Source organism: Chanodichthys erythropterus, chromosome 5, assembly GCF_024489055.1.
Source record: "Chanodichthys erythropterus isolate Z2021 chromosome 5, ASM2448905v1, whole genome shotgun sequence".
Taxonomy (NCBI): Eukaryota; Metazoa; Chordata; class Actinopteri; order Cypriniformes; family Xenocyprididae; genus Chanodichthys; species Chanodichthys erythropterus.
In genome coordinates, this window is record NC_090225.1 from 18,044,955 (window position 1) to 18,060,714 (window position 15,760).

Sequence of the window (15,760 nt, forward strand, 5' to 3'; positions counted from 1 at the left end):
AGACGCTTCATAACATGTAAACTAGTGTTCTATTTTAAGTGTGAATAATAATAACAGAACATGAAATCAGCAGCACACAAACAGCAAATTAGAACTGGTCATAAAATATTTCACAAAACTAAAAATATGACTGAATGGAAATGAGTGCATAATAGTTGCATAGTATTTATGCAATGAGGTCCGTTTGGTCATGCACAGATTTACATTTAGTTGTGAAGCTGTTTTAAAAAATGCTTCAATTATAATATTGCAAAAGATGAAAAAACATATTTGAAAGGTCATTTTTCCAAGGCCATGTAATTATACAATATGGCTCAAAAAGTACAAAAGGATTTCCATCTGAGATGAACAAAGAAAACAACAACAACAACAACAACAACAACAACAACAACCAGAAACACTTAAACACCCCTAGAAGAGCTGAGAAGAGAAAGACAAACCAAATGAACATCTTCATTCTTGCAAAGAAAAATACTTAGAAATCTAACAATTTAGGTACTGATCAGATACTTTAGTGTTTAGTGCCAATTTACTTTAATGCATAACGCATTTAATCCCAAACTGACATGCAAAAACCAAGTAATTCAATTCATATCAATACATTCTCTGAGACAAGGTATAAAAAATTACTTACTGTTTTCCCCTAGTAAACATATAAAAGAGCATCTACAAAAACCTTACAGCTGTGGAAATTGTAACAACAACAAAAAAAAAAGAAAAAAAAAAAAAATATTTGCTGGAAATAACTCATCAGTGCTAATATTTCTTAATGCATTTGCAGAGAGAATGCTGGCATATTCTTAATCTTTTTCAGCAAAAGGCATCCAGGAAGACAAAGAATCATTGCATAGGATAACTGTTGTATGATAAAATTCAGTTTAGCCCTTGAAATAAAACCACTGTGCATTGTAGTTTTCACAGTAGATGGTTTTTCTGTATCTTCCCTATTTAATCAGCAGGTAGAACAAGTCCGAAATGTAGAACCAGCATGCCATCCTAAAAGGGGAGAATAAGAAATGTGTGCATTAAGGAATACAACGCATGCAGCAAGGTTTTGGGTCAGTAAGAAATTAATTTTTTTATCTAGCAAGTACACAGTAAAAGGGTTAGTTCACCCAAAAATGAAATTTATGTCATTAATTACTCACCATCATGTCGTTCCACACCCATAAGACCTTTGTTTGTCTTCGAAACACAAATTAAGATATTTTTTATGAAATCAGTCGGTTTCTGATCCACTCATAGGCAGCAACGACATTACACCTTTTGAGGTCCAGAAAGGTACTTAAGACATTGTTAAAACCGGCTACGTGACTACATTCGTTCAACCTTAATATTATGAAGCGACGAGAATACTTTTTGTGCGAAAAAACAAAAATAATGACTTTTTTCAACAAATTCATCTGTCCTGTCATACTGCTATGCTATTTCCATTGCAGAGCTTCAGTGTTTACTTCTAAGCGTGGGCTAAGTTTTGGCTGGCTCCTGCATCAGCATCACACGCATGCGTCAGCCGATGCTGAGCCGCCGTATAGACAAACACTGAAGCTCTGCAACGGAAATAGTGTAGCAGTAAGACAGGACAGACGAATTTGTTAAAAAAAGTCCTTATTTTTATTTTGTTTTTTCACGCAAAAAAGTATTCTCGTCTCTTCATAATTTTAAGGTTGAACCACTACCGTCAAGTCACTGGTTTTAACAATATCTTTAGTACCTTTCTGGACCTCAAAAGATGCAATGTCTTTGTTGCCTATGTGTGGATCAGAAACCCACTGATTTCATTAAAAATATCTTAATTTGTGTTCAGAAGACAAATGAAGGTCTTACGGGTGTGGAACGACATGAGGGTGAGTAATTAATGACAGAAATTTCATTTTTGGGTGAACTAACCCATTAAATTGATCAAAATAAAAATTAAATATAAGAATTAATAATAAGAAATGTTTCTTGTGCAGCAAATCAGCACATTAGAATGATTTCTGAAGGATCATGTGACACTGAAGACTGAAATAATTATACTGAAAGTGCAGCTTTGCCATCACAGGAATAATTTACATTTTAAAATACAGTAGGTATTTTAAATTTCAATAATATATGTTAAAATATTTAAATTTACTGTAAAAAATACTGTATTTGATCAAATACATGCAGCTTATGTGTGAAAAAGGGACTTAATGGTCCCCAACTTTTGAATGCTATTGTAAATTATGAAATTACATTATGATGCCTGATTAACTACAATGAATGATCACAGATGAAATTTGAAAATTGATGTGTAAAGTCTTTGTGACTGTTATTGACTCATCTACAACAAATACAGAGCTAAGCAAGAGATAACCAAAAATTGCCAATTTACTGTCTCAAAAACTTGTTCTGATTCTGGCTTCTCTCTTTTAACAACAGCAAAAATATATATATACAACTGAAACTGCAAAAAGACCTCTTTAAAAAACTGCTATTCTGAGAGGCAGCATCACTTGAAGCTGCAGGTGAGGCTCTAATGTAATTCTGTGTGAAGGGCGAGACAGGAACTGTGTAAGGCGCCTGTAGTTCACACTTATTAACAGCTTACTTCAGGCTCAATCTCTCTAAAAACATCTCAGCAACACTGACTTGAACGATCCTTGAGCAATTCCCAGTAGCCTTTGTTCCTATTGTATGTCTAGACTATATTTCTCTAGCTGTATTTAAATGTAGGCATTGATAAGGATATAAAAAAGGTATGTTATATCAGACACCCACCTGCAATGCATTTTGTCCCATGGTGTTACAAACTTCTCTCAAAGACTGGTATTGCTTAAGAAGATGATCTCCACATACAACATCAACCTGCCATATAAAGCACAATGTAAATGTTCATGTAAGTGAATCAAGTATTTTTTTTTTTTTACTGTTTTATCATTCGTCATGCAAATTATTTTAATCTGATCAATTTGGAAAAGTAATAACACACCTCTCCTCAAAACATTGCATAATTTGAAGTATTGTTTCTGATTATATAGCACAATGCCAAAGTTTAATCTGGAGAGTACACAAAAATCACACACAAAAAAAAAAAAAAAAGTAAAATGAGCAATAGCAATAAAAACTAATAAAGGTTTGAAGTTGGATTCCAGTGGATTCAAACTATTTAGAGGACTGCTTTTCACAGTGACCCTAAAATGCCAGATGGAAATGTACTTCAAGCCTCCATATGTATATACAATACAGCTTCAGTCTATTCCCATAATGATTACAATTTTTAGAGTCTAGTATGTGGAGCAGGGCACAGCGGGCTGTCCGGGAGCAAAGCACACAAACGCTTGTGTCTCCTTTTTCACCTCTATCCCTGTAGATGTCCCTGGCACTATGAGGTGCTCCACGCAGGGCCAGATCAGACTTAGCCAGGAAAAAACCTTAAGCCAGTAATCCAGATACAACTGTTAGCCCCACAACATGTAAGCAGCCTTCACTAACAACTGCTGCATGTGGCCACACACAGGAATACTGCAATTAATGCTGTTAACAAAAAAACAAAACAAATCCCATTTTCAGGACCGATTTTCTGTGGATTTAAAAGCAGAAATGGGAAGCTTACTTTATAACAGCACAAATTCGTCTATTAAAACCTGTGTATTACTCGAGCTGTAAATGGTTTAAATCAACAGTTTTACAATCATTTTAGGGTATTAGGGTTTACGGCATTGATTGTCATGGCAACTAATTTGTGAAATTGGATATAATTATACACAGAAAAGGTTAGTAACTGTACATTAAAATCAGGTTAACATGCATATTATATAGTATTGAAATTATGAGTATTTAAAAAGTTAGTATTTTACAGATTAGCCTAATTTACTTCCATTGTATGTGCCTCACCGTAACAGATTTTTTTTTTTTTAAGAATAGAGTCATTCATTTTTGTGGTCAACTTCAAACTTTTTGCCACAAATGCAGTCAGTTGAGCTTAACTTGAGCTGAACACAAAATATACCTTTAAAATGACCTAAATCAAATGTATACATACTATTAACAATTAACAATGAAAATAGTGTGAATACAGAAGTATATTCCTGACTGTGAATCTAACATATGCGGGATACATTGTAAGTTATATAATTAAGTACTGAGTATAAAATAATTAACATGTATTTTCTATAGGGTAAGGGTTAGGGTTAGCTGCCACAATTTATTGTTATTACCATAGTAAGTACAAGTAACGTATAACAAAGACACCGTAAAATAGTGTTAACTGTTAAATATATGGCTCTCAAACTGGACATTTCTCCGTCAGTCTGCAGAAGTGACAGCTGAATAATGAAAACAAGGCTCTAGATTTTCTTTTCAAACAGAAACAGTTATTCACAACCACAGACACTCATTTTTATGCTTGACTGAGCTGTGGTTCTTTTCATGGACTCAAATCCTTATCCAGAATTGGGATTAGAAAGAAAGTAATTAAACAGCAACGTGTCAGGATTGTGAAGTGTGAAAGAGAGTCACTGAAGTGTTGAGAGACCAATTGAACATCCTAATAACATCATTTCTTTAATCACACTTTCATAAGATGACCTCATGGTAGAAACCCTAAAGGCAGTAAGCAATAATTTTGCTGAATTTAGTCAGATAAGGAGGCAGAAAAGAACATTTTTCTATTAAATGACTCAGCATATTTTTGCTCTGTGTGAAGGGTGGTGGCTATCCTGTCAGTATGAATTATTGAGCGACGGACACAGCTGGGGGGTGTTCATCCCACATTTCTTTCAGACCTCTGACATTGCTGACTGTCTGAGGCAGGATTTATGCGTCTGGTTTAGTGAAAACAAGCTGTTCAAGACCAAGACTTTACCCTGATACAGAGTGTGGCTTATAATTCAAAATATGCTTTCCGTTCAAAATCTGTGGGTGAGATTAAAGATAAAGATAAAGAGAGAAAAAAAAAAAAAGCTGTTCCACCTTGCAGTTTTGACTCAGCTCCATCTTCCTCCTGATAAAAAGCTCCACATGACGGACAGTGGCTTCTCCGGACACACGCACATACTTCCTCTCAAGGGGCTTGAGGATGAAAATATAATCATGACAAATTCAGCAAGACCTTCACCATAATTTCAGTTCAATTCTATACAATGATTCAGCTGTTTAAATTTCATAAAAACAAATAACTTTGCAATGTGTTGCCTGAATGTAAGGTGCATTGCCTCATGTGAATACAGAAAACAACACAAAAATCCCAGTAATGTGCCAAAAGCAAAAAATAAATATAAATAAATAAAAATCATGAATACTTCAATATTGAAAAAATGTGAACATTACCTTATAGTTTTCAACACCCTCTTCAGCTCTGTAAATCAAAGATATGTAAAAATATGTTACATGAAACATTAACAAATCGCATTTGTGTTTGTGTAATTGCATAAATAATAATTTAAACTGTAAATAATAGATCATAAAGCATTTGCAATTGTGCAAAATCGAAAAAAGCACATGGCTTCTCAACCAGGAGGTTGAGAATAACTATTGTTTTTATCACAGATCATACAGAATATTCTGGAATCACAAAATGAATCACTGTTAATTAATTTAATAAATAAATATTCCCAGTTTCTGTTAATAAAATAAAATTGAAAACAAGTAACATTGGCATAATCATAGCAGAAATACTAGTGGAAATATCTAAGCCAATATACTTTGAATATTGTGTTGGACAATAGGGGGCCTAGTCAAAAAGTTTGAGACCTGCTGCTTTAAGAGAGTCTTTTGATTTTTGACAGTTTAGCTCCATCTAGTGAACATAACCTACATGGCATTCAAAAATCAAAATTTACTCCATTTACTTTCTTAATGCATGTTGCTGGCTTTATTGCATGATTCATCAGTGCATGTTATTTCAAAAACATATACCTTGTCTTTGTTATCTTTTATAAAAAAAAATACAACTTCTTGCTCTGCCTCTAAAATTATTGCATTTAGAACTGACTGAAAGCACTAGAACAGAATAACATCACTTATATATGCATAATCACAATCAACATTACTGACCCCACAAACTCCAACATCAGAGACACATCTAGCTCTGAGGGAATAGTAAAAACAGACTGAGGCAGCATGTCTCTCTTCTGCCTCTGAGGAAGCTTCACTGGGTATGCAGATGGAGCTGCCACTAGAGGGAAAAATAAAAGAAAAATGATTGCATCACCACATTCAAATCTTAAAATTTCTCAGAACAGCATCTCTTAAACACTAAAATTCATATATATTCAAAGAATAAACTTTAGTAGAGTGATCGCTTTGAACAAACCTGGCTTAGGAACGTCAAGCCCTCTCCGTTTATAGAATTCGCATATACGTGACCTTTCATCTTGAGAGGAAAAACACAAACAACTTATTTTCTGTAAAATGTTTCTCAACAAATGTGTAGCAGAAGAGAGTTTAACACTTACCTCCTTCCAAATATGGAACCATCTTGAAAACAATGTCTTGTAATTGTCGGTCAGGTCTAAGAGAAAAAAGGGGTGAAATCTGACTCTGAGCTTGACAACCATGTTCAAACATGACCAGTAATTAAACACTAAAGCACATATGAATCCCTAAAGACCAGGGGACATATTTGAGGCTATTATTGCTAGCAGTAATTAGACACAAGGGACTGTCCGGAACATAACAGCTAGACTAAATCTCTAGCGATAGACCAAAACTGGTAAACAACACTACGCCCTATACACATAGATTGAAACTGACAAGAAAAATACTAAAGAAAGACATCAATAAAACTAAAGTTACCTGATACTGTACAGTGGCTGTGTCTGGTGTACAACAATAGAGCAGTTAGGACACCTGTTGCTGTAGAAAAAGTGCCTGACAATACAGCTCTTACAAACTGAAGGAGGAAAAAAGGGCAATAGTTAAATAAACAAGCGTGTTGCAAAACGTTGCATATCAAAGATTATATGACAATATAATAATAATAACATGGATGGGAAATGTGGACTTACAAGTGTGAAGGCACTCTGTGATGGTGGTGGCATCAATGAAAAATCCATTGCAGAGGGCACAGCGAATATAGGGATAAAATTCCCTAAGAGGCAGGGTACGCTATAAATAAAATAAGCAAATAAATATATATACACACAAAAATATATTTGGGTATAATGTACTGTACATTCTTAAAGTGTGTGCAACATAAATATATATATGTACTTATAATATGTGTGTAAACTATTGTTATATACACGTTTAAAAGAATGTACATAATAAATAAATAAATAAATAAATAAGCGATTTTAACGCTTATAAGTACAAGTATTATTTATATACGTATAATTTATATGCATATAAACAAACATATTTATTAGTTGAGTAGGTCATATATGCAATAACAACTTATACACAAGTTAAAGTACTTTTGAAATAAAAACTCGACTAATTTGCTGATTTAGTCCTGTACCTCGTCGTGAGGATGTTGTTCATTAGCTCTCTGGCTCTCGTCCTCTTCGTCTGACTGAAAGGACCCACGCGTCGATCCCTCCTCCACAACTCTGCCCACAGTTCCGTCCATAGTGCACGCAAAGTGTGAAACGCTTAAAACAACTTCTGGATAACAGCTACGAATGCCAACCTTGTCTGTCTGGGGAGGCTGGGTGACTTCATTCGAGATGAAGCGCAAATAGTTAATTTCAGTTGCAAGTTTAGAAACACTTCAATCTACTTGTGCACCTTCACGGTGTGCGCGCAATACTCCAGTGACGCAGTTTAATGAGGCTAGAATAAAAGTCCCCAAAGGAAAGGATAAATAAATTGATCAATTAATACATATAAAAATATATAAATAAAGAAACAAATATATTATAAATTATTACTGCAAAAGATTATTATATTTCCCTTCATAGTTCGCTTATCTACTGATCTACTTCCCCCATCCAGACTAGAACAATGTTTTATGAGATTGAGGGTCATCTGACAAAGACTTTACAAAAGATTTATTGAAGTTTACGGTTATGTAAAAAGAAAAAAAACTGATTTAATGAGAAAAGCTTTAACTAAATTTGCGCTGCTATGTTTTAATTAACTGAATCAACACAATTTTATGAACTATAATAAATATTAGGCTATATTTTTCGTCGTATTCAAATACACACCACCAAGTGGTCAAAAGTAAAACTTTAGGTAGAGTTTGAATTCTCATATGTAGACACCTTGTAGGATTTTGAGCAATTTAAATTAAAAAGTCAGTCTGCATCAGTCTGTTGAAATATTGAAGGTTTAAAGAACGCCAAAGTAAACCTTCCTTTAAACCTATATATTATTTGCCTATTTTTTTATTTGTTTGGTTCCCCTTATATTTTCTCAGTTTATTGTTTTGTTAAATTAAGCATTTATAAAATGACAAAGGTGAAACTTCTTTTTGAATGGAGTGTTTGGATGGAAGTTTTCTGCCCTCTATCGACTCAAGAGAGGGATGACAGCAAAGATGGCGGCGCCTATGAGCAACGTGGATGAAATTCGTGATAGAGTAATATTGGGTGAATTTGGCGTAAAAAATGTAAGTTATGCACTCTATAAGATTTATTTTCATTTGTATAGTGTTCGTGGTGTGTTAATGTTGATATAGGCTGTTTAACTGTCAATTAAAGTATCCATCATTTAATAATATAACGTTGCACATGGCATGTTGGTTTCTTAGTACATAAACTGCAGTTTTTGTTTGCTTATTTTTATTTATATGATCATGCTTAATAGCGTGTATTTCGGTAAGCTACATATGTAACTATTATTTACTGTATTTACAGGTCCATACTACAGATTATCCAGGAAATTACCCTGGTTACGATGACACATGGGACTTTGAAATATTCAAAAAGGTATGTGAATTGTACAGGATTTCCTTTATAATAATGAATATCGTAGGTGCTTAAACGGGCATTTTATAGTGACCGATGCAAAATGTGTATATTACTCTTCCAGAACTTCAGGATCGATATAATTAATTTAGATGAAAACACGTTGGAGTTTGATATGATTGGAATTGACGCTGCCATCGCCAATGCTTTTCGCCGTATATTACTGGCTGAGGTTTGTTTTACGAGGCTATGTCCTTGGTCTCTACTTATATACATGTTGCATTACCATCATAATAAGCTGTTCTTAAAATAGCAGGTGGCAGTCATAATGTTCTTTGAACTGTAGTGTTTATGTTCCTCATCTCGTTTAACAATTTAGGTCCCAACAATGGCCATTGAGAAAGCCTTCATTTACAACAACACATCAATAATTCAGGATGAGATTCTAGCTCATAGGCTTGGTCTTGTGCCCATTAAAGCAGACCCTCGTCTTTTTGAGTACAGGAATTCTGGTAAGTTTCAAAGTCGTTTTTGTAATGGTGCCACAAATGCCAAAACTGACAAAAGTTGTTTAAAACTGTTGATTATTCTATGTTTTCACATAATCTAATTGAATATAATTTGACAGTTGAGTGTGTTGTGTTTATCAGAGGATGAGGAAGGCACAGAAATTGACACAATTCAACTTCAGCTGAAGGTAAAATGCACCAGGAATCCTAGAGCCCCTAAAGACTCTTCAGATCCCAAGGAGTTATATCTCAATCACATGGGTGAGTAAAATGAGGTTTAGTTTTTTAATTAAGCTATTTTTGGGATAACAAAAACAGACATTTTATTTTTCCCCCTGAGGTTTACTTTATAATATTAATTTTTGTTTTCCCATGATCAATTATCCACCCTCACTCTGGACCTTAGAAGATTATTTATTTATTTATTTATTTTTTTTAACCATCTCTATGTATGTTAAATGTGTTATTCCAAACCCATATTATTTTATTCTTCTGTGCAACCAGGGCTGCACAATTTTTTTTTTTTTTTTATTGTGGGTTTAAAAAAAAATTGGAATTAAAAAAAGACTCCACATTTGCTGTGCTGGTTTGGAAGGCTGCACCGTTTGGAGAAATAAGAAATATTATCAATATATTTTACTGTAAACAATATTTTATAAAATGTATTTTTTCTGTAAAACTGTACAATTCTGATATTAATGGTTGTCTTAGTTTCATCATTTTCAAAACTTAAACTATCAAGATTTTATTTCACTGGAAAACTGCAGCGAGCCCTTAAAGCTTCTCTTTTGTTGGCAACAGCTGGTTTTTAAGCATTTTTGGCAAGTTCGGGAAGATGGTTGTTGTCTTCCTGAATGCATGTTATAAGTGAACCAAACTCAGAGCAGATGCTGAGATGAGTTTGTGCAGAGCAGCTCTGGGATGCTTAAAATGCTGGATCATGACATGAGCTGCTTGCATGTGAATGAACACACGTGCTACACACTGAAACATGCAGCTCATATATTTATTTAAATGAATTGCAGCCTTTACAATTTGATAATTGCAGTAAACCATATTGCATTTTAATCTGTTTTATTTACATCATTTGTACAGCTCTACATGCAACACAAAAGATGATAGGCAGAATGACAGTTTCAGTCACTGTCACCTTTCCTTGTATAAAAAAAAAAAAAAAAAAAAAAGAGAGATGTAAATGAAAGTAAAAGGGGACTTATACTGTCAAACACAAACATTCTGCCATACAATTCATTTTGTGTTCCACAAAAGAAAGTCTTACAGTTTTGGAACAACAGTTTGTGTAAATAACTCACACAGATATTAATTCCCAACCATGACAGAACATTCTAGTTATCACTGCACTGTTTACTGAACTATTGTGTTTGGTTTCAGTCTACTCAGGTGACATAAAATGGCTCCCAGTTGGAAACCAGGCCGATGTATTTGCAGATGCCAAGATTGGTCCTGTGCATGGGGACATTCTCCTTGCACAACTCCGACCAGGGCAGGAACTTGATATAGTCATGCACTGTGTCAAAGGAATAGGTTAGTAATATAAGAGACTCCTGACCAAGAAGATGTTTGATTTCCAGGGAGGCATATATATTTTTCTTTAATAAAGTTTTAGTTATTATAGAACTCCAACTTCCAATCCCCAATTTCCTGGATATTATTTATGAATTGTGTGATTAACTGGAGATCTTCGTTGCACCTCACAGGCAAAGATCATGCCAAGTTTTCTCCTGTGGCCACCGCAAGCTACAGGCTCCTTCCTGAAATCACATTATTACAGACCATTGAGGGAGAACAAGCGGAGAGGTTAAAGCGCTGCTTCTCACCTGGAGTTATTGAGCTAGAGAATGTGAACGGTAGGACTATTCCACTTTATTTACATGTAGTCTTGATATTTGGTGCTTTTGTTGTTGAATTATAATCCAATAATTTTACATTTCAGGAAGGAAGGTAGCTAAGGTTGTCAACAGCCGTTTGGACACATGCAGCAGAGAAGTTCTCCGACATGATGACTTAAAGAACTTGGTGAAACTCGGCAGAGTGCGGGATCATTTCATATGTATGTCCGCAACCAGAAGTGTTGCATTAGGTTTGTTTTGTGGTTATTTACCAAAGGCATTGTCACATTTTCTTCTGTTTTCTTTTCAGTCTCGGTTGAGTCCACAGGGATCCTCCCTCCTGATGTCCTGGTTACAGAGGCCATTAATGTCCTCATCTCTAAGTGCCAGAAGTTTCTCACAGAGCTTGATACAACAGAAATGGACTAGATGGAAGAAAAAAGGCTGGTCACAATCATCCTATAGCTTTGAATGAAATCATGTGATTTTGTTTGCTGACATTTTACATAACTTTTAAAGCTTTAGCTAAAAAGACTCCCTTACTAAGTGTGAATTCATACAGATTCTAGGAAGTTGTTTTTCAACTGCTTTCAAGGCTTTAAAAAAAAAGTATCCAAGCAGTTTCTGTTTAGTGAAGTTAATCTGTTTTGTTTGAGATGTGCGGCTATTACAAAACATAATTCTCTAAATCACATATTTGACAACACATTTTTGTGACATATTTATGTTTTTCCAATGTATATTAAACTTTTGTTTTTGACAAAATGACAAATTGTCTATAAATTCTTGTCTTTTCTCTCAAGCTTTGGAGTCGAGTTTGTTGTAGGAATTCTGGTAAACCTGGGAGGTTTTTCTTGTGACTTTCTCATTTAGGTTCATGAACATGCTTTTAAAATGTCGACACTAATGCATTTTACAACGTGCTTCTATTACAATTATGGTGTTTGTGGGACAATATTTTTTATTTTTTTTTAATTTATTTTGTATTAGTTTCTCCACTACTGAAATGAACATTTTATGTATTTGGCAGATGCTTTTATCTGAAGAAACTTAAACTGTATTATATATATTTTTAAATTAAAATTGAAACAAGTGTATATTTTATATACCCAGTGGATAATTTCTTTCCCCCACGTCATGCTCTATAGAATGTTTTTTCTCATGTTTTTTGTTTTGGTTTTTGCAATGTGAGAGGTATTAATGTTAAAAGTTTCCTGTTTTTCCCTTTTTGTTGTTGTTTTGTGGTGAATTGTATTGAATCCAATTAGTGTCAGTTTAACCCACCATAACACTTGTACCCAGATTTTAAACCTAGTAAAATTATTTGAAACTTTTTAATATTTGTAAAACCGCAAAATTGTTAAGCTAGCAATGAAATGTGACTAATCAGGCCAACACTCTTTGCATGCATTTTTGTTTCCATTTCTTTTGGATCATCTACCATCATAGTTTCCAAAAAAGAGCTAAGCATTGTCCAGTTTTATTTTGTCTGCCAGCCAGCTCTATATCAATGAAATCAAATGCTGCATCTTGGTGAATGATTATGGAGGCAATCAATTCAGTCTTCTGAAATGTACTTAGATTAATTACAGGCATACCTCTTGACACTGTTTAAACATCCTGTGCCAGTAGGACTAAATAATGCAGTACAACCGAGGCATTTTCCTTTCATTGTGAGGGTGACCTGAAAATTTGCCTTTGTATTCTGTTCAGTGAACTTTAGTGAGAGGTATTTTAGTAGTGTTTGCTTGGAAAATTTTCATCTTGAAAATACCTATATTTTATACACTAGCTCACCGAAGTGAGTACACCCCTCACATTTTTGTAAATATTTTATCTTTTCATGTGACAAAATTGAAGAAATGACACTTTGCTACAATGTAAAATAGTGAGTGTACAGCTTGTATAACAGTGTAAATTTGCTGTCCCCTCAAAATAACTCAACACACAGCCATTAATGTCTAAACCGCTGGCCATAAAAGTGAGTACACCCCTATGTGAAAATGTCCAAATTGGGCCCAAAGTGTCAATATTTTGTGTGGCCACCATTATTTTCCAGCACTGCCTTAACCCTCTTGGGCATGGAGTTCACCAGAGCTTCACAGGTTGCCTCTTTCACACCTCAATGACGACATTACAGAGCTGGTGGATGTTAGAGACCTTGCGTTTGAGGATGCCCCACAGATGCTCAATAGAGTTTAGGTACCCTCAGCTTCTTTAGCAAGGCAGTGGTCATCTTGGAGGTGTGTTTGGGGTCGTTGTCATATTGGAATACTGCCCTGCGGCCCAGTCTCCAAAGGGAGGGGATCATGCTCTGCTTCGGTGTGTCACAGTACATGTTGGCATGCATGGTTCCCTCAATGAACTGTAACTCCCCATTGCCGGCAGCACTCATGCAGCCCCAGGCCTGTTCTGAGTGGAACCCGTCCTGTTAAACCGCTGTATGGTCTTGGCCACCATGCTGCAGCTCAGTTTCAGGGTCTTGGCAATATTCTTATAGCCTACGTCATCTTTATGTTGAGCAACAATTGTTTTTTTTTTTTTTTTCAGATCCTCAGAGAGTTCTTTGCCATGAGGTGCCATGTTGAACTTCCAGTGACCAGTATGAGAGAGTGAGAGCGATAACACCAAATTTAACACACCTGCTCCCCATTCACACCTGAGACCTTGTAACACTAACGAGTCACATGACACCGGGGAGAGAAAAAGGCTAATTGGGCCCAATTTTCACTTAGGGGTGTACTCACTTTTCTGGCCAGCGGTTTAGACGTTAATGGCTGTATGTTGAGTTATTTTGAGGGGACAGCAAATTTACACTGTTATGCAAGCTGTACACTCACTACTTTACATTGCAGCAAAGTGTCATTTCTTTAGTGTTGTCACATCAAAAGATATAATAAAATATTTAAAAAATGTGAGGGGTGTACTTACTCACTTTTGTGAGATACTGTATACAGATCATCACCAATAGATATGCAATGATAATTTGCCATCAGTGCTTCTAAAGTGCACATGCTGAGGTTTCTGTCTGCTTTGAGTTACAAACAAACATGCTGACTGAATTACTAGAGCTAATGTCCAGCATATGCTGCTGTTGCCAGAGGCAGATGCGTCTAAAGTAGCTTTGCATTTGCACTGTAGGGCATTGTTTGGCACAATGAGAGCTGGAGTCAGCACAATGAAAGCATTATGCGTGAAATCCTGTTTTTTCTTTGCCAGATGATACAAACATCAGAGCACCTGATGAAGTTCATTCAGATTTATGCACGATCCCGATACTTCACTTTGCATCTAATTACTTTTGTTGAGCTCAACAGGATAAGTTCTTTGCTATTTCTGCACATTAATTCTGCCTTTTCCAGGTGGCCTTAGTCACATTTTGGCTTATTATTATGGGTGGGCACAACATCTGCAGTAGATCATTTTGAGCTCTATTCTACCAAACACCCGCCCACCCATAATGCACAAGCAAATAGCTACATAATCGCATACAACGTGTACAGGACTGTTGAAATTGGGCCGGGGTGTCTTCGGAGACGGCGAGTCACAGAGGGACGTGGCACAATAAGTGGGTCACCTTCCATTGTGCGGCTCGTATCATTAGAATGGTTCTGCTGAGACTGGTTGAGACTGGAGTCATTTGGCACTCTCCATTCCTCTCCATCTTGTCTCATTACTCAGCTTTGCTCTTGGCAAGCAGCGGACACCACTCAAAGCATAAAAAGACAGAAGAAAAATCTCATATCCTTGTTGGCCATAGCTGTTGTTTATAAAACATAATGTATTTTTCTAAGCAAGGAAATTATGGTGAAGGGATCACCCAGTTTTTTGGCCTACTTGGTGGAATTTTCTTTAACACAGCTTGACAGCTCATTAAGATAAAGCTTATTATATTTTTTGACTGTCTGGATATTAAAATTTTTCCTAACTACTTCAGTTTTCCATTGCTAATAAAACAAATTGCTTTTGATTTCAATTTGGGTCAAATAATTTGACACATCTCAGTTTTGACATTAATGGCAGTGGAAGTTTAATGCAAGAATATGGGCTGATTTTTGCCTTATCAAAGATGTACTTTGCTTAAACCAACCTAACCTTGTATGCTCATCTTTCACATTGGTCAGGCAGATCTGTTAGCTGATATCAGAAGGCACTTAGTTTTCTCACAGCCTGACCAGCAAAAAAGTGTACAAAACCTTTTTGAAACCAGTCAACAGACCAGGCTGGGAGACCAGCAAACCAGATTAGGCTGATTTAAGAAGTTTTTATTGGCTGGTTTTCAGTTGGTCAGGTGAGTAGACCAGCTAGTCACTTAGCTAAATGAGCTAAAGTTTTGGGGACCAGTTTAAACCAGCTAAGACCAACAAACCAGCTTAGATTTTTTTTCTTTTCAGGAGACTAATGAATCTCTCATTTGGCAATCCTGCTGAAAAACACCCCTACTCAAACTAAGGGTACATTTACATGAGAACAATGTTCTAAAAACAGAAAAGTTTTTCCTTTCCGTTTTTCGCGTACAGATGACGTTGTCAAAACTATACCCATTCACGCGGATCTGTGAAAACATCTAAAAATGCTGTATTAT

At 35.5% G+C, this 15,760-nt stretch overlaps 2 protein-coding genes across 2 annotated transcripts; one reads left to right on the forward strand and one right to left on the reverse strand.

The window, feature by feature from the left end:
* Nucleotides 1–54: 54 nt before the first annotated feature.
* On the reverse strand, nt 55–7,702 carry pcgf6 (polycomb group ring finger 6). Its single transcript, XM_067385287.1, has 10 exons — nt 7,424–7,702; nt 6,972–7,071; nt 6,760–6,856; nt 6,420–6,475; nt 6,278–6,337; nt 6,019–6,139; nt 5,293–5,320; nt 4,936–5,034; nt 2,743–2,829; nt 55–996 (listed from the first exon to the last, which is right to left on the reverse strand). Exons 1-10 carry the CDS (start codon nt 7,532–7,534, stop codon nt 949–951), a joined length of 807 nt encoding a protein of 268 aa, XP_067241388.1. The 5' UTR covers nt 7,535–7,702; the 3' UTR covers nt 55–948.
* Nucleotides 7,703–8,438: 736 nt separating this feature from the next.
* Nucleotides 8,439–12,196, forward strand: polr1c (RNA polymerase I and III subunit C). Its single transcript, XM_067385288.1, has 9 exons — nt 8,439–8,518; nt 8,766–8,837; nt 8,941–9,048; nt 9,196–9,328; nt 9,467–9,586; nt 10,718–10,870; nt 11,044–11,193; nt 11,280–11,396; nt 11,486–12,196. Exons 1-9 carry the CDS (start codon nt 8,447–8,449, stop codon nt 11,602–11,604), a joined length of 1,044 nt encoding a protein of 347 aa, XP_067241389.1. The 5' UTR covers nt 8,439–8,446; the 3' UTR covers nt 11,605–12,196.
* The last annotated feature ends 3,564 nt before the right edge of the window (nt 12,197–15,760 follow it).

Excerpts from the sequence above, each read along its gene's own strand:
- pcgf6 (XM_067385287.1), bottom strand. The coding sequence starts at position 7,534 with ATGGACGGAACTGTGGGCAGAGTTGTGGAGGAGGGATCGACGCGTGGG. Across the intron at positions 6,338-6,419 it reads GGTTCCATATTTGGAAGGAG|ATGAAAGGTCACGTATATGC; the intron begins GTAAGTGTTAAA and ends TTTCCTCTCAAG. Across the intron at positions 5,321-6,018 it reads CTGATGTTGGAGTTTGTGGG|AGCTGAAGAGGGTGTTGAAA; the intron begins GTCAGTAATGTT and ends TTTGATTTACAG.
- polr1c (XM_067385288.1), top strand. The coding sequence starts at position 8,447 with ATGGCGGCGCCTATGAGCAACGTGGATGAAATTCGTGATAGAGTAATA. Across the intron at positions 9,049-9,195 it reads GCCGTATATTACTGGCTGAG|GTCCCAACAATGGCCATTGA; the intron begins GTTTGTTTTACG and ends TTAACAATTTAG. Across the intron at positions 9,329-9,466 it reads TTTTGAGTACAGGAATTCTG|AGGATGAGGAAGGCACAGAA; the intron begins GTAAGTTTCAAA and ends TGTGTTTATCAG.